The sequence below is a fragment of the Bufo gargarizans genome, chromosome 7, assembly GCF_014858855.1.
Source record: "Bufo gargarizans isolate SCDJY-AF-19 chromosome 7, ASM1485885v1, whole genome shotgun sequence".
NCBI classification, from domain to species: domain Eukaryota; kingdom Metazoa; phylum Chordata; class Amphibia; order Anura; family Bufonidae; genus Bufo; species Bufo gargarizans.
The window spans coordinates 149098302-149115575 of record NC_058086.1 but is presented as its reverse complement, the minus strand read 5'-3'; the positions used below and the strand labels follow the sequence as shown (position 1 = coordinate 149115575).

General features: G+C 45.6%; 1 protein-coding gene across 4 annotated transcripts; it reads left to right on the top strand.

The window, feature by feature from the left end:
• The first annotated feature begins 439 nt into the window (after positions 1 to 439).
• UAP1 (UDP-N-acetylglucosamine pyrophosphorylase 1) lies at positions 440 to 16850 on the top strand. Of its 4 annotated transcripts, none has more exons than XM_044301711.1 (11): positions 440 to 584; positions 1786 to 2081; positions 2412 to 2616; positions 3102 to 3277; positions 7123 to 7295; positions 7786 to 7979; positions 8050 to 8190; positions 10485 to 10673; positions 12752 to 12796; positions 15281 to 15347; positions 16392 to 16850. In XM_044301711.1, exons 2-11 carry the CDS (start codon positions 1802 to 1804, stop codon positions 16488 to 16490), a joined length of 1569 nt encoding a protein of 522 aa, XP_044157646.1. In that variant the 5' UTR covers positions 440 to 584; positions 1786 to 1801; the 3' UTR covers positions 16491 to 16850. The 4 variants fall into 4 exon arrangements, with proteins under 4 accessions (XP_044157646.1, XP_044157647.1, XP_044157644.1 ...); XM_044301709.1 differs by having other exon boundaries at positions 441 to 584; positions 12749 to 12796; XM_044301710.1 differs by lacking the exon at positions 440 to 584 and adding an exon at positions 974 to 1126 and having other exon boundaries at positions 12749 to 12796.
• Positions 16851 to 17274: the final 424 nt, after the last annotated feature.

Here is a 17274-nt window from a genome sequence, read left to right as displayed (position 1 = left end):
ACTGCTCATTCACTTTGCTGGTGCTGTAAAAAGCTGCACATTTACTGCACACAGGACTCCACCAGAGAAGATCCGCAGCGTATCCGCTACATGTGAACACACCCTCATTCATTTCACTACAGACATGAAAACCACATGAGTGACAGAGAAAATGGTGAGATATCTTCTAGTAGCTGCTCTGTCTGTGTGACGCACTGGTAGAACAGGACCTGTCACACCGGTCCCCACACACTGATCACCGGGAACCTCTGACGCGCTGACCACGCCCCTATAATCCGTAACCCCGCCCCATGACGCGTTTCCTTTCTGTGCATCATACCGTGCCACGAGGCATAGTGGGAGGTGAAAGACGAGCGCCGCCCTCTCCATTGGAGGAAACTGCGGTGACGTCATTACACGTCAGCCAATTAAAGAACCTCTTTCCGACACTGCCCTTCGGTGCCCCTTAAGATGGCTGCGTCACGTCAGCTGCTATGGAGACAGGTCTAGCCAGCTGTTTATGGGCGGGGCCAGGGCAGTATAGTATATAAAGAGGTCTCTGGGCGTGAGGGGTGTGTATGTGTGCATAGGATCCGGGTTGGAAGGTGAGTGTGGTGTAATGTACACGTCCTGCATGTCACCGCTGTCATTTACCCGAGGTACTATATATAAGGGCAGCGGTGCATATTGTGAGGAGTAGTGTGGGTCTGTGGCCATGTGGGGGCGCATACTTATAGCATGGGACATGGTTAGTATTACTTGTTAGGGGCTTCTGGCCGGGCCGGTGACATAGGGGTGGTATGGGTAATGCCGGGGTCAGGGAGAGACTTATAAAGGGAAGAAGGAACATGTAAGGGACCAGTAGCTATGTTAGTGTAGGCTTACTTCTGGTGAGTGAAGATGGGTTGTGCATGTTTCCCCCCCCCCCCCCAAATGTTGCTTGACCTACGGAGGGAAGCATACTGGTCCCTGCTGCCATTGATTAGCTCCAGTCCTGCATGTCCCCATCCGGATACGTGACATGTCCCCCAAATGTCACATGACTCAGAGACCTGACATGTCGGAGACCTGTCACTGCTGTGGCCAGGTAGCTCATGTGAAACAGGATGTTGTGGGGACCATAGCAAGAACCCAGTGGGGGGAGCAGGTAAGTATTATTCTCTCTGCAGGTCCTGCCACTTGGGGGTGGGGCTGATGGAAAGGCCCCCTGAAAGTGAACAACCCCCTTTAAGTTAACCCCCCACCCCTGTCCACAGCACTACAATCTCATAGATTGGGGTTCAGTAACCTTTGGCACTCCAGCTGTTGTGAAACTACAATTCCCAGCATGCACCATTCATTTCTATGTGCAGATAAGAGCAAGTATGCATGCTGGGAGTTGTAGTTTCACAACAGCTGCCGTGTCGGTGGTTGCCTAGCCCTGCCATAGATGATGACTGGACTGGAAGTGGCCTTATGTGACCTGCTGCATTTGGGATGGTGGGCGTCCCAGCGGTTAGACCCCGCCAATCAGCTGGTTATCCCCCATGGATACGACATCCCCCTATAAAGAGGTACTCTACATATCCACTGTATAGGGGAGTACTTCTAGAGCAGCAGGGTCTATCCCGAGACCACCTGCAGAATATGGTCTGTAGTCCTTGGCTGCAGCAGCCTGTATTCCGCTGGCGTTTTTGTCTGCAGTTGTGGATGAAGTGAGCGCACCGACGCGGTTCTACTCCAAGCATTGACTAAAACCAAGGTAGTTGTGTGTATTATACTGGTCTTAGGCATGTGGCATTAACCCTTTGAAACCTTTCTCTATAGAGATTGAATCTTCATCATGGATGTAGAAAGTCTTCGTCAGTCCCTGGCTGAAGCTGGTCAGAGCCATGTGCTGCAGTTTTGGGATGAACTGTCTGAAACCCAACGCTCTCATTTACTGGAGGAATTGCAGGGTTTGAGCTTCCAGGAGCTCAACGGATTCTTTCGCAGAGCCATGGACGCCTTTTCTGTAACTTCTACGCAAGAAAAAGTGGACGCCAGGATGGAGGCAGTGCCAAGAGACATCCTCGGCAGCGTCACACGGGACCGCGAGCATCTCGGTGACTGGGAAGCTGAAGGTAACCGCTGGGCATCAGTCCTTCTGTTGACTTTGGTGTAATTTGATCTGAAAGCATCTGTCACTTATCTGGGCCACTTACTGCCCCAAATCCAGTTCTACCACCTCTAGAGATGCAGTCATGACTTTAAGACCAGTGATCCCTGAACTTGTGGGTCTCCAGCTGGTACACAACTACAACTCCCAGCATATTCTGACAGCTGCTGCTCGATCAGATGTGTATGTGACCACAGATCTGTGGTTTGGCTGGCAGGAGTGACTTGTAGTTTCCATCTGGTATGTTTTACATGCACTTTTATGATCTGGTTTTTGTCTTTTTCTTTATTTTCAGGTTTTACTCATATTGCACAAGGCAGAGTAGCCGTTCTGCTTCTAGCTGGTGGGCAGGGGACCCGATTGGGGGTGACGTACCCAAAGGGTATGTATGATGTGGGCCTGCCTTCTCACAAAAGCCTTTTCCAGATCCAGGCTGAACGTATCTTGAAGTTACAGAGGCTGGCAAAGGAGAAGCATGGGAAGGACTGTATCATTCCATGGTGGGTAATACGTCGGCTTGTGATGGTGGTGGGTGGAAGGTATTCCTGTGGCAATGTATAAGTTAATACTTCTGTAGGCACAGTGGACGGCTGAATACCAGTCATGTAGTCAATATGCCTGGCTAGAAACCATGACCTCTACGTCCTGTGTCTAAGGTCTCATGCACTTGACCGTATTTTCGGGCAGCGTCCGATATCCATGCATTTCTATGGGGCCACAAAAACATGAGTGACACATGATGTCATCTGTGTGGCCGCTCCGCAAATCTAGCGGAGAAGAATAGGCATTTCTACAAAGCTTATCCAGCAGGCACGCGGCCGGTATCTGTATCATGCGGTTTGCAGAGTACATACAGTCGGGTGCATGCAGCATGACACTTGTCTTCAGTGTGGGTATCTTCTGTAAAGGAGAGAATATATATATTTTTTTTTCTTACTCTCAGGTAGAACTTCCCAGTAGCTGGTAATCTACTTGAATTTTACAGGTACATCATGACCAGCGGTCGCACTATGGAATCCACTGTGGAGTTCTTTCAGAAACATCGTTATTTTGGGCTGAATGAAGAAAACATTGTACTTTTTCAGCAAGGGATGTTGCCAGCTATGAGTTTGGATGGGAAGATCCTTATGGAGGAAAAGGGCAAGCTTGCCATGGCTCCAGGTTGGCTTATGGTTCAGTTTGATGTGCACAGTAAGGTGTTGTGTCTCCTCTATAGAATCCTCTTGAGACTTTGCATAATAACTTCAGTAATTGACTTATACTGTAAAAAAAACAATTTCCCGGACTCTGGTTCAGTTCCATGTGGTATCTTGGAACCGAACCAGAGTTCGGGAATTTTTTTTTTTTTTTTACAGTAGGAAGCATAATAAATTCAGAAATTTATTTCTACTGTAAAAAAACATTTCCCAAACTCTGGTTCAGTTCCGATGTACCACATAAATCAATTTCTGAAGTTATTATGCGAAGTCTCGAGACTTTGCAAAGTAATAACTTCGGTTCATCGGAGCCAATACATTCTAATACTGTACGGCGTGCTTGCTCTGTTCAGTTTTAAAAGGTTTTTTTTTTTTTTTTTTTTTTTTTTTTTTAATGCGATTCGACTTCAGATGTTTCATAGGAAGTCGATTTCACTCATCCCTAATTGAGACCTAGGTCGGACTACTGTTGCATGACTTTTGTAATGATTGTCAATGGTGTTGCACTACGACATGCTGAGACTGACACAGAAATCCAACTTGGATGGATTTTTTGCGACTGTTGTGTCGCAGTGTGACACCATTTACTATCATTTTTTCAAAAATTGCCTGACTTTTCTGTGACAAGAAGTCGCACGACACATGTCCCATGTAGCACCTTAGTTAGAGGTCCTTGATTATAAGCTGATCACAGGCCTGAGCGCTCAGATCCTTGCTGGTGGTGAGCACGTTTACAGGTGTGTTTTTTTTTTTTTTTTTTTTTGGAAAGCTATTGTTGAAAAGAGGGTAACCATGGGGGCTGTCGTGTAATTATGGTGTCTGGTTTTACTGTCGGTGGCAATACCATTCGAATTGCTAGATTGATGGTGGTAATTATGAGTTGGGACAATGTTATAGAACCTGTTTGAGTGCCTGGAGGCTCCATATATGTAGTTCACAAAGCTTTTCCTGTTTATGGTGAATAAAATTGGTAAATGGGGTTTTCTGAGACTTATACTGACGGCCTATCCTCAATCAGTATCTGATTGCTGGGTGTCTGACACCCGGGACCCCCGCCACTGAACAGTTCGAGAAGGCAGTGGCGCTTGCAGTAGCTCTGTGGCCTTCTCGGCGCTTAGCCTAGACCAGTGATGGCTAACCTCTGGAACTCCAGCTGTGGTGAAGCTACGACTCCCAGCATGCTCTATTCATTTCTATGGAGTTCTGAGAACAACCAAGCAAGTGTGCATGTTGGAAGTTGTAGTTTTACCACAGTTGCAGTGCCGGAGGTTAGCTTTCACAGGCCTAGGCGCTGCTCAGCCCCATTGAAGAGCCTCAATACCAGGCTCAGCCACTATACAATGTACGGTGCTCTGCTTGGGTAGCTGAGAGGTCATCTGTGCCTTCTCAAACAGCTGAACAGCGGGAGTCCCAGGTGTCAGACCAAAACCTACTAGGTACTGATGACCTTTCCCTATTCAAAAACATGCATGCTCGATCAAGTGTGCATGTAGATTGGGAGGAATAGTTGTTGGTCAGATAAGCCAGGCTACCTTCAAGAGTGTTCATCACTTCAGAAAGCTGCTGACATGTCATAGCTTTGTCAGGCGCAGGTGTGGGATATTGCCTCCTTCACCAACATTGCTAAAATGAAGGGGCATGTGGCTTGACTGAGTTCTGTGCCCTTTCCATCCTGCTCTTCTGTCCTGAGAGCATCGTGAGGGGTGTAAGAAATCCCAAAAAGCACCAGTACACAGGAGACATACCAGCTCCTTTAGAGTAGGATATACTTTTTGTAGCTGCTGTGAAACCACTTTAATCCCTTAAGAACCCTTGTCGTACATGTACATCATAGCTGGATGTGACTTGAGGACCAGGGACGTACATCTATGGCAGGCTGATCGGGCGGGTGCAGGAGCTGCGCCCGCCCGATCAGCGGCACGGACCCAGCAGTCACCCAACAGCTGGGTCCCTGCTGCATACACCGGCATTGGTGAAGACACAGATGCCGCCGTATTAACCCCTTGTATGCCACGGTGAAAGCGGACTACAGCATACGGAGGGTTTGTGGAGGGTACGGGTGGCCTCCGCATCTCCACCTGGTCCCTGTGCTGCAGTGGTGGGGACCTGATGGCAGAGAAGGTAAGCCTGACCCTTCTATAGGCATCGGGGTTTGCCTCCTACAGAAGCCTGTGAGATCCAGCCCTTAGGCTGTCAGTATAAAAGCATTGCAGAGCGGATCAGACACCAGAAGTTAAAGTCCCATAGGTAGGACAAAAATAGTGTGTGTTTTTTTTTTATTTTTTTTTTATTTTTTAATAATAATAAATAAAAAAATCCCAAAATAAAATGCATAAAATAGTGAAAAAAGAAAAACTGACACATTGGGTCTTGCTGCGTCGTAACGACCAGCTCTATAAAAATATCACATGATCTACATAGTTTATCTTTTATTTTTGCTGGATTTTATGTAGGGGCTCATTTTTTGCAGGATGAGATGAGTGTTTGATTGGTACTATTTTACGGTGCATTTGACTTTTTGATGTAAAAAAAAAAGTCAAATGCACCCTAAAATAGTACCAATCAAACACTCATCTCATCCTGCAAAAAATGAGCCCCTACATAAAATCAGGCAAAAATAAAAAATAAACTATGGATCTCAGAATAGACACACTAAAAATATATATTTATTTTTTTCAAAAATGCTTTATGTAAAACTGAAACAAACAACCCAAAATATTTGGTATTGTTGCGTCCATAACAACCTGCTCGATAAAAATGGCACATGATCTAACCTGTCAGCTGAACATTGTAAAAAAAATAAAAACGGTGCCAAAACAGCAGTTTTATTTGTTACCTTGCCTCACAAAAAGTGTCATATAGAGCAACCAAAAATACCATGTACCCTAAAATAGTACCACCTTATCCTGTAGTTTCCAAAATGGGGTCACTTTTTTTTTTTTAAGTTTCTATTCTAGGGGTGCATCAGGGGGTCTTCAAATGTGACACGGCAGCTTAAAATTCTCTGTGAAATCTGCCCTCCAAAAACCATATGGCGTTCCTTTCCTTGTGTGCCCATACAGTAGTTTATGACCACATGTGGGGTGTTTCTGTAAACTACAGAATCGGGGTAATGAGTTTTGTTTGGCTGTTTACCCTTGCTTTGTTAGTGGAAAAAATGGATTACAATGGAAAATCTGCCCAAAAAGTTACATTCTGAAATTTCATCTCCATTTTTCTTTAATTCTTGTGGAACACCTAAATGGTTAACCAAGCTTGTAAAATCAGTTTTGAATACCCTGATGGGTGGTTTCTATTATGTAAGCCTCACAAAGTGACTTCAGACCTGAACTGGTCCTTTTAAAAAGTAGGTTTTGGAAATGTTTCCGAAAAATTTCAAGCCTTCTAACGTCCCCATATGAGAAATGTAAAGTAATAACTATTTTAGGAGGTATCACTATCTGTTTTAAAAGCAAAGAAATAAAAATTTTGAAAATTGCAAATTTTTCCCAATTTTTTTTTCTTAAATATTTTGCTTCAAACTTTCTACTGTCATGAAGTACAATATGTGATAAGAAAACAATCTCAGAATGGCTTGGATAAGTAAGTGTTAGTTTTCACCACATAATGACACGTATAAGATTTTAAAAAAATGGCCTGGGTAGAAAGGTTAAAAAATGGTAGGGTCCTGAAGGGGAAAAGGCCCTAGTCACAGTACGTTTTTGGTTGACTGCAAATTTTGGCTAAAAATGAAACGGGAAAAAAAATCCATTTGAAGCCCACGTAGCCATACATACACGGTGAACTTAAAGCATGCTCTCATTTTTGCAGATGGTAATGGAGGACTGTACAGAGCTTTGGGTGCACACGGAGTGCTCCAAGATATGGAGAAACGAGGCATAGATTACATACATGTCTATTGTGTAGACAACATCTTGGTGAAGGTGGCGGATCCAGTGTTCATTGGCTTCTGTGCGGCTAAGGAAGCAGACTGTGGAGCCAAGGTAAATCTCGCACCCTTCAATTGCATGGCAATACAGTTGGTGTAAATCACAAGATATCTATCGGCATTGTGTATATGTAATAGGTAAATGTAGTGCAAGCAAACACATAGCTTTTCTGCCTTTGACTTTACATATAGCCTTAAAGGGGTATTCCTATCTCAGACAATGGGGGCTTATTACTAGGCCCCCATTGTCTGATAGGTTTGGGTCCCACCTCTAAAGTCGTGGACAGTGCACTGCACATGCATGGCTGCCCTCCATTTATTTCTATGGGGCTGATGGAAATGGCCGAGCCAGCGCAGATGTGGGACCTGCATCTATCAGACAGTCCTAACAATATGCCTCCATTGTCTGGGATGGGACAACCCCTTTAAAGTTCCAGCGCTCCTTCCCATTATCCCCAGCCACACTGTAAACTGTTATTCTAGTGTCCTAATGATTTTTTTTTTTTTTTTTTTTTTTTTTTTTTTTTCCCCCCCCCCCTCTCCAGGTTGTGGAGAAGATGAATCCCACTGAACCAGTCGGCATGGTCTGCCGTGTGGACGGTGTCTACCAGGTGGTGGAGTACAGTGAGATCACCCTGGCGACTGCTCAAAAAAGAAGTGCGGACGGAAGACTTATGTATAATGCAGGCAACATTGCCAACCACTTCTTCACCAGAAGGTTCCTGCAGCAAGTGGTGGAGTAAGTAGCCTGAAAGATGCAAGTGCTGTGGGCCATGAAGAGTCTTGTCCTAATGTTCTGTGTTTTACAGGGTCCATGAACCTCAGCTGCAGCACCATGTTGCTGTGAAGAAAATCCCTCATGTGGACGCTCGTGGTTTGCTTATTCACCCTGAAAAACCCAATGGGATAAAGATGGAAAAGTTTGTGTTTGACATTTTCCAGTTTGCAAAGTAAGTATATCGAAAGGGGCCAGCCCATCTTGCACATTGGTGGCATATCTCTAGAAAGGGTCCACCACCAACAGAGGCTGAGCTGCCCAAGTTAGATATGTATGTTTGTTATTAATCATCATCCACCCCAATCCTGCTCAAGGCCTGTGGTTCCCCCCCCCCCCCCCCATCTGCCACCCGCCCGTGGTCTGGTGCCCCCTTTGGTCATCCTCACCCAGGGGGAAGAGCCGGAGCATCTCCTCTCCTACATAGCGCCACATACCTCTTACATCCAGTGATGTCACCTATGTTGTAGACGTTCTCTCTCTATCTTCTCCATTCAGACTGCCATGATTTTTCAGCCATCTCCATCTCTGCAGAGATTAACAAACAGACATTAGTTTCCCACATTTCCATCATCTTCACATCTTCTGAACACCCTTTCCTGCCACCCCCAATACTATACTGCAGAAACAGTCCCCCTGGAAATACTACACTACTACTACCCCTTCAACAATTATTGGCACACAGTGCTCTAAAAAATAACTGCACCCAGACACTAATAGTATAAAGATAATGTCCCCAAAAATTATTGTGCTAAGCTGATACTGTGGCAGGGTGCCCCCCAAAGTAACAGGGCTCCCCAAAATAGAAATAATTCTCTGCCAGAGCACACTTAGTAGTAATAATGCCCCTATAGTGCCCATACTAGTAATCATGTTCCTCATAGCCCCTCAGTAGTAGCAAAGCTCCGCATAATACCTCCCAGTACTAATAATTCTCCCTACAATATGACAGTACATGAAATACCCCTGCTTAGTGCCCGCTGTTGAGCTAATGTCCCCATAATGTATGTCAGTATAAAATACCCCTATATAGTGCCCCAGTAAATGCCCTTATAGTGCTCCTTCACCATAGTGTCCCCCATAATATGCCAGTAAAAAATGCTCCTTCTAAGTGCCACCATATGCCCCATAGTGCCGCTCTCCCCTATAGTGCCTCCCATAATGTGCCAGTAAAAAATGCCCCCTTAGTGCCACCAGATGCCGTAATGACCCCCATAATGTGCCAATAAGAATAAAGGCCCCTTTAGAGCCCCCACTTCCCCATAGTGCCCCCCATAACGTGTCAATAAAAAAAGCCCCTTTAGACCCCCCCAGATGCCCCCATAGTGCTCCTCTCTCCCATAGTGCCCCCCATAATGTGCCAGAAAAAAATGCCTCTTCGAAGTGCCACCATATACCCCAATAGTGCTCCACTCCTCCATAGTGCTGCTCTCCCCTATAGTGCATCCCATATGTGCCAGTAAAAAATGCCCCCTTAGTGCCACCAGATGCCATAATGTGCCAATAAGAAAAAAGGCCCCTTTAGAACCCCCACTTCCCCATTAGTGCCCCCCATAATGTGTAAAAAAAAAAGAGCCCCCATGGTGCCCCCCCATAATGTGCAAGTAAGAAGTGCCACCCCCCAAAAAAATTGGGCTGTAAGAATTGTCAGATGCCCCCATAGTGCCAGCTCCCCCCCCCCCTCCGAAAAAAAAAAAAGAAAACACTGATACTTGCCTCAATCAGCAGCGCTGTGAAGCAGGCCTCTTCCGGCCTGTGTCCCTGCTGTGTGCTGCCCGGCTCAGGCAGCGCGATGATGACGTAATCGCGCCGCCTGAGCCGACCTCTGAGGGGCTGCAGGCATTAGTGCCTGCGGCCTATCAGAAGAACAGGTGAGAGACACTCCTCTCCCTCCCCTGCCGCAGCACAGGCATCTGTATCGCAGTCCTGAGGACTGCGATACAGATGGATATGGAAATGAACGCTTTCACAATGGAAGCGCTCATCTCCTACAGCCCCCCCACCGCTGCCGCAATTACATCCAGGGCCGCGCCCCCCTGTAGGTGCGCCACTAGCGGCGGCAGCAGCAGCCTCTGTCGGCCCGGCCCTGCACAAGGTGAACGACCGAGCAAGCCCCCCCGTTCTGTGCGAGTGGTTGAAAATAGCTGTGCGCTGGCTCGGTGAATAGAGGAGGCCGGACTTGCGTGATGTGCTCTCTAGTCACTTCTATGGGGGTTCCAGGAATAGCCAGGCGCACTCTCTTTGCTGTTTTCAGAACCCTCATAGAAGTGAATGGAGAGCGCAGTGCTGTGTGCTTTCCTTCACTTTGGCGGCCTTGTTCTAGAAATGGGTGCAGGTTTCTGGGACCTGCATCTATCAATGTGCAAGATGGGCCAACCCCTTTAAATTGTCCACACTTGCTTGTCGGTGTGGTCAGGATGGCCGTTACGGTCTGACCTTGACATTCCTCGCTCGTTTCTCTGCTCACAGGAAGTTTGTGGTGTTTGAGGTGCTTCGGGAGGAAGAGTTCTCTCCGCTGAAAAATGCAGACAGCCAAAATGGGAAGGACAATCCTAGTACTGCACGCCATGCACTTATGTCTTTACATCACTGCTGGGTTCTCAATGCAGGAGGACACTTTGTGGATGAGAATTGCACCCGAATCCCAGCTATTCCCCTGTAAGTATTGGCTGAATGTAGAAGGTTCACATTGATGAGTGGAATACAAGATCTACCTTTATGCTTGTTAATAATGTGCTATTGGTTCTAGGTTGGCTTAACCCCTTCGTATTACCATATAACTTTTAAAGCGTAAATCCAGCCTGGATAAACGGTCCTTTAAGTGCACGTGGTGACCGTGGGCAACAACTTTTGATATTACTTTTTTCATGCATGAAACCAGTGACCACATGTCTTTAGCTCAGCCGACAGCTGTTAGGCTACTTTCACACTAGCGTTCGGCTGTCCGCTCGTGAGCTCCGTTTGAAGGGGCTCACGAGCGGACCCGAACGCTTCCGTCCAGCCCTGATGCAGTCTGAATGGATGCGGATCCGCTCAGACTGCATCAGTCTGGCGGCGTTCAGCCTCCGCTCCGCTCGCCTCCGCACGGACAGGCGGACAGCTGAACGCTGCTTGCAGCGTTCGGGTGTCCGCCTGGCCGTGCGGATCCGTTTGAAGATGCCACAATATGGCTCAATCTTCAAGCGGATCCGTCCCCTATTGACTTTACATTAAAAGTCTGGACGGATCCGTTCGAGGCTATTTTCACACTTAGCTTTTATATGCCAATATAATGCAGACGGAGCCTCCGTCTGCATTATTATGATCGGATCCGTTCAGAACGGATCCGATCGAACGATAGTGTGAAAGTAGCCTTACTCAGCTAAGTATGCATGTGTTCTCCACTAGGAGAGAGGAATAAGCCACTGTCAGACTCCATTAGCTGCAGCTTATCTCCAATGGGAACAAAGGATTGTAAATCAACATGCCCGATCTTTATTTCTTTTTTTTCTGGTGCCCAGGAAAAATTGGGATAATCCCATGCCGGATAGTCAACCTGTCCCACTGAAGTTGGCTCCTTTAGCTGCCATTAATCTAGTCTGTATTGGTGTCTTAGAGGTGTTCCCTTAATGTGTATGGGCATCTGAAAGGGGAGGGGGTCCAACATGCAGCATACTTATTGATCACCTGTTTGAAGAGACTGTGGCGCTCTGGTGATCGCTGCGGCCTCTTTGCACAGTACTGTCCACTGTATAGCATCTGTGCTTACTGTTGCGGCCCCGACCCATTCACTAGGCCACGTGACCGATGAATTTCACATTGTTGGTTTAAGAAGCCGCAATGCTTACCAGGGCACCATGGCTTAATCAAACATGTGATCTGTAGGGGTGCCGAGAGTCTGACTTAGACAATATTAATCTCGTGAAAACCCCCTTTAAATATTAGTCCAGTCTGAGTGAAGACTGCTTCAAAAGGAATGTCTCCCCACTTTTGGACTGTTATCTGTAGTACTACTCGTGTATTACTGTAGATAAGGAGTTCAGACCACTATTTTCTTACCCCTCATACCCTGCTGTCAGTGCTCAGAGCTATGCCTTAATCCAGGCATGCTCAACCTGCGGCCCTCCAGCTGTTGCAAAACCAACTCCCAGCATGCCCGAACAGCCTACAGCTATCAGTCTACAGCAGGGCATTGTGGGAGTTGTAGTTTTACAACAGCTGGCGGGCCGCAGGTTGAGCATGCCTGGCTTAATCCATGGACAGGACTGCTGTTCATGCACACATGAGTCCTCTCCATTATGTTAGAACAGCACAACAGTCGGGACTGTATTTCACTGCAGCTTTGAGCACTGACAACGTGGGAAGCGGGGACAGTAGGAAAATAGGAATGGTGATCTGGACTCCTTATCTGCAGTACTGCACAAGGCTTACTGTAGACAATGGCCCAATCGGGATGACTGATTCCCTTATAAGTGTCATCCCGACAGTCTCTTCCTGCAAGTTAGGTTGGCATATGAGGGAAAAATGTGATGCGGAGGAAATGTAAGATTTGTATGGTATGCATTGACATGCTGGGCCTTCAGAAGGAGGAGATCCTCTTTCTAATACCTCTTGCCAAAAGAGGAGAGATCCCATGCAGAGGTTGCTATAAATGACATTATGTACTTCTTCTTCCTTTTTTTTTTTTTTATATACCTTCTGTGTAATTCTTTTAGTTTCAATCCCATGTTTTATTACATTTATCTTTAACACAGCAGTCCCAAACAAGAGGCCGGAAGCGGGCATGAGCACACACAAAACAAGTAACTATGGTTGCATGGTGCAGGGTCTTCTACAAGAGCAACTAACAAGGGCTTCTGTACTTGGTGGAGGGAAGAAATAGCAAGAGATGTCCATAGTTTTCAAAGTTGGACATTTTTTTTTGGAAGGATAGAAATATATATTTTACTCATTTTGGGCAAAAAAAATTGGTCTTTATTAAAAATTTGCAGCAGTTGTAGTAGAGGGGTTGAGTCCAGCCATCCAGCAGGGCCGCCTGCTCGGTCTGTAGCCCTGTTATTTGACAGCCCATAAATACTCATTACAGCTCAATTTTGTCACACTGATAGATTAGGCTTAAAGGGTTTGTCTCCTCTCAATGGGGGCATATCGCTAGGATATGCCCCCATTGTCTTATAGGTGCAGGACCCACACCTTTGAGAACAAAGCCGCAAAAGTGGTGGAAGGTGCACTGTGCATGCGCAGCCGCCCTCCATTAATTTTCTATGGGGCTGCCTCCTTTTTTAAATAAAGACCAATGGGAAAAAATGTTTTGCTCAAAATAAGTAGAATGCCATAAAAAATAAAATTGCACCTGAATATATCCATAGCCTTTCATTTCAATTTACCAGTGTAACAAAGTTTCTGCACCATGTGAGACTTGTGTCACACAGTTCACGTGGGGGCAGAAATATCACACTGCTATGTTGACCTGATCATTGTATGAGAAGTTCTGCATTTTTCTAATATAATTTATATTTGTTCCAGTTTCACAGTCTGATTGATTGTTGTGAATAAATGAAAGCTCTTCAGTTTACAACCAGCGACGGGAAACCTGATCATGTCCGGATCATTACATTAGAGATTTGATCCTCTTAAAGGGCCATACACACTAACAAAAAAGAGCAAACTAAAGCCACATTTCAGTATGAAACTTGGATAAGTCTTTATTAAAACAAGCAGTAATGAGACATGGTGTATCAGAAAAGACGCCGTTATCCAAGAACCTGATCCATGACCATAAATAAACCGCACTGCCAGTCATAGTAAGTGGCACCTGTATACAACAGGACACTATACGATACCATCCAATATTGCATGTATCAAGGAAAAAAACATAATTGTATGTAGTGGGAGCAATTATGGTGAATGCCTATCCCCCGTCATTGAACCGCTCAGATGCCCCATTCAACGCTGATCCCGGCATCTGATGCTACAATTGAGGCCTTTCAGGGGTTAATCAGGTTAAAAAGTGATGATGACGTCATCACGCTGGACAGGGCACCGTGATGTCATTACTGATGACATTGGCGTGCTGGCATGGTGACGTCAACCCATGTGAGATTTTGTGCAGTATCTTCAATCGAGGTGGCCACAACTGCCTCACCGCAAGCAAATGGAGGGGAGTATAGGGTTTTTACTGCCATTGCAGGAAATCCATGGTGATTAAAATCTTTCCTGAAATTCAGATGGAAGTCAATTTATTTGACTTCGCTTCGCTCAGCACTAACCTTGATGCATGCTATTTATCACAAATTTGTTGCGGATTTTCTGTTTGACGATCCCATTGAAGTCTATGGGGAGAACATGCTTGGGGTTTCAAAATCCGCACAACAGGTACATTTCCACATCTAAGGAAAAGTAGTCTACATGAGATTCTATCGAACCACATTCACTTTAGTGCTGTATTGCGCTGTGGTTTTTCCACATGTAATCCAGATTGCGTGCAGCCACCCTCAGGAGTACAAAATGTATGGCGCCACACCTAGTGAGCAAAAAAGGGACTGTCGAGATGCTGGGAGTTGGAGTCTCATTTATCTGATAGTGTAGCCTAGGCTAAGCCATGAAAGTTCCAGAAAAGCTCTGACAAGCCTTTACCTGTGCCGGTTACACATGATCAGGACCTGTATTGGACCTTTGGTTGTACACAGCAGGTTGATACTGGTGACATCAGCGTTTTCATTCAACCAATCAGATGTCTGCTTTCATTTCTTTAAACTATTCTGGAAGAATGAACGCTGCCCTGTGACTGGTTGCTATGGGACAGCCTTCAGCCTTGTGAAACAACTGTGACAACTTCTCATTACAAAGCCAAAAAACGCCATTAAATGGCACTTGTGGGTAGAGCCACCGCTGTCCTTGCTGCAGCCGGTTAATACTATGGTCTAGAACAGGCATGCTCAACCTGCGGCCCTCCAGCTGTTGCAAAACTACAACTTCCAGCATGCCCTAATAGCTTTAGGCTATCCAGGCATGCTGGGAGTTGTAGTTTGGCAACAGCTGGAGGGCCGCAGGTTGAGCATGCCTGTTCTAGAAGAACTGTTTACCAAGTAACGAGAGAACTAAATCTCACAAAGTGTCTACTAATCGCTCGGTGCATGTTCTTTCTCTCACCTGCTGTTCCCTTCAGCTGTATCTTCTGGTGTTGGCCCAAGAACGACTGTCTCCACTGCCTTTTTCTGTTGCATCAACTGCTTCATAACCGCTCTTGCTATTCCTTACATATATGTATTCTCATCTCTCTTCAGCATGAAGGATGCCGGTGACTTGCCAATTCAATGTGAAATCTCTCCACTTGTTTCCTACGCTGGAGAGGTAAGTGTCTTGCACTGCACCACCAGACTTGTTTATGGATCTGGCTTCCCTAGGTCTACATGAACACTACACCCATTTATATTGTGCATCAGTGTGTGCACTTTTTTTTTTTTTTTCTCTCCCATTTATCCCTTTTTAACAGCAGTTAGACTGCAATTGAAGAATTTCACTGGAGAAGCACCAGAACCGGATGCTCCCAGTGTTGTAACATCACCACGCTGTGTGCTGCCTCCAGTGAGTGAGTCCATTTTTAACTGACATTAGAAGGGTGCACTCCTGCCTAAACAGCCATTAAAAGTGGACCCATTGGTTTCTATCTGTCCTACTTTTTTTGACAGCCTCTATTTACTGGCTCTTATACAAACAGCCATGTGAATGGCCCCATAGACTTTAATTGATCCTAAAAACAGCCATCTGATGTCCACATATCACTGTCGTGTGAGTGAGCCCCAGTAGTAAAGACTGGTGAAGGTTGATCTGTGAAGGCCCCACATTTGTGAGACTGCAGTCTACATCCTCTGGAGCTTGCATTTTACTTGCATGTCGTCCTGCCGGGTATAAGGCTTTCCCCATGCAGCATTTAAGGTTGCAGTGTCGCAATGCTAAATCACACCGAATGTAAGTGAATGTGGCTGCGTTGCGACATGCACATTAGTATGACTACTAAATGGTGGTTGCCCAAAAATCCAAACCTAGATTTCAACACCACTACATCATTAGTTGGAATTTAGCATTGTGACTTTGCAGTCTTAAAGGTACCATGTAGCCCTAGCTGAAGGCACAGTGTGATGTCTGACAGCTACTTTGTACATAGTTGTTCCATCTTGTTCTTTGATCCACCAGAATCTGCAGTTTTCTCCATTCAGCAGCTCTACTCCATTTTCCATAAGTGCAAAGGGTTTTGCCCCAGACCAGTTCACTATAGTTGTGTATATCTGCGCATGTTGCATATCCCATGGGGATTCTGTCCTTCCTTCTACGTACACTTCAAGCTGTTAGCTGTATAGGACTTGACATTAACACTTCACCCCTTGTTCAATTTAGGGTCTGGAACTGTATGCCAAAGACCAGGAGCTCCACGCACCACTTATAATCGACGAGAACGGAGTCCAACAGCTGGTGAGGAATGGCGTGTGTCACTAGAAGCTGCCAGAAGCGGAGCTCCTTCCTGCATATGTAGTAATATTTCTGGTGGGGAGGGGGCGCCACTGATTGAAGGGTACTTGAACATATGACTTCAGTGGGTCTTCCTGGCCCATCTCTACCAAGAACTGGACTTCGGACCTTTTTAGCCTAGATTTTTACTGCCAAACACATGTCCCTATTTATAGCGGGCTCCATCATGAAGGTGAATATTAACTATTTTTTTTAAATTTGTATATAGTAATCTATTCTACATTCAAGAGTTATTTTAAAGTATTGCATCATCTTTTACTGTTTTTTGTATTTAATTTTGGTTAAGGTTATTTCTTTGAAAAAATAAATAAAATTAAATTAAATAAACTGCAGCATCTGTTATAAATTCAGCTCGAGCAGATAGCCTTTATCCGTTTTCCTTGATATTAAATTTTTGGCATTAAACTGGTGTTTTATTATGTGAGCATTAAGGGGTGAGGGGCTCGCTGAATGCAGGTGAGGAGGTAGATACTGCAATGTCTACTTGTGGGTAACTGAAAGGGGAAGCGTTAAAATGTAACTTAATAGTACTTTAAAAATGTCATGTACAATAAGGTAAAAGTGAGGGTATGTCACCCCTGGTAAGTGTAATCAGGCAACGATATACTATAGGGCAGGCATTGGCAACCTTCGGCAGCTGCTGTGAAACTACAACTCCCAGCATGCATACTTACTCAGCTGTTCTTGTAATTCCCACAGAAGTGAAAGGAGGATTCTGGGAGTTGTAGTCTTAGAACATCTGGAGTGTCGG

What these genes read in the sequence shown, in the direction of transcription:
- UAP1 (XM_044301709.1), top strand. Translation starts at nt 1,802, where the DNA reads ATGGATGTAGAAAGTCTTCGTCAGTCCCTGGCTGAAGCTGGTCAGAGC. An exon ending in CATGAGCACACACAAAACAA is followed by an intron (nt 12,797 to 15,280) that starts GTAACTATGGTT and finishes ATCTCTCTTCAG; the next exon opens with CATGAAGGATGCCGGTGACT. An exon ending in TTGTTTCCTACGCTGGAGAG is followed by an intron (nt 15,348 to 16,391) that starts GTAAGTGTCTTG and finishes TGTTCAATTTAG; the next exon opens with GGTCTGGAACTGTATGCCAA.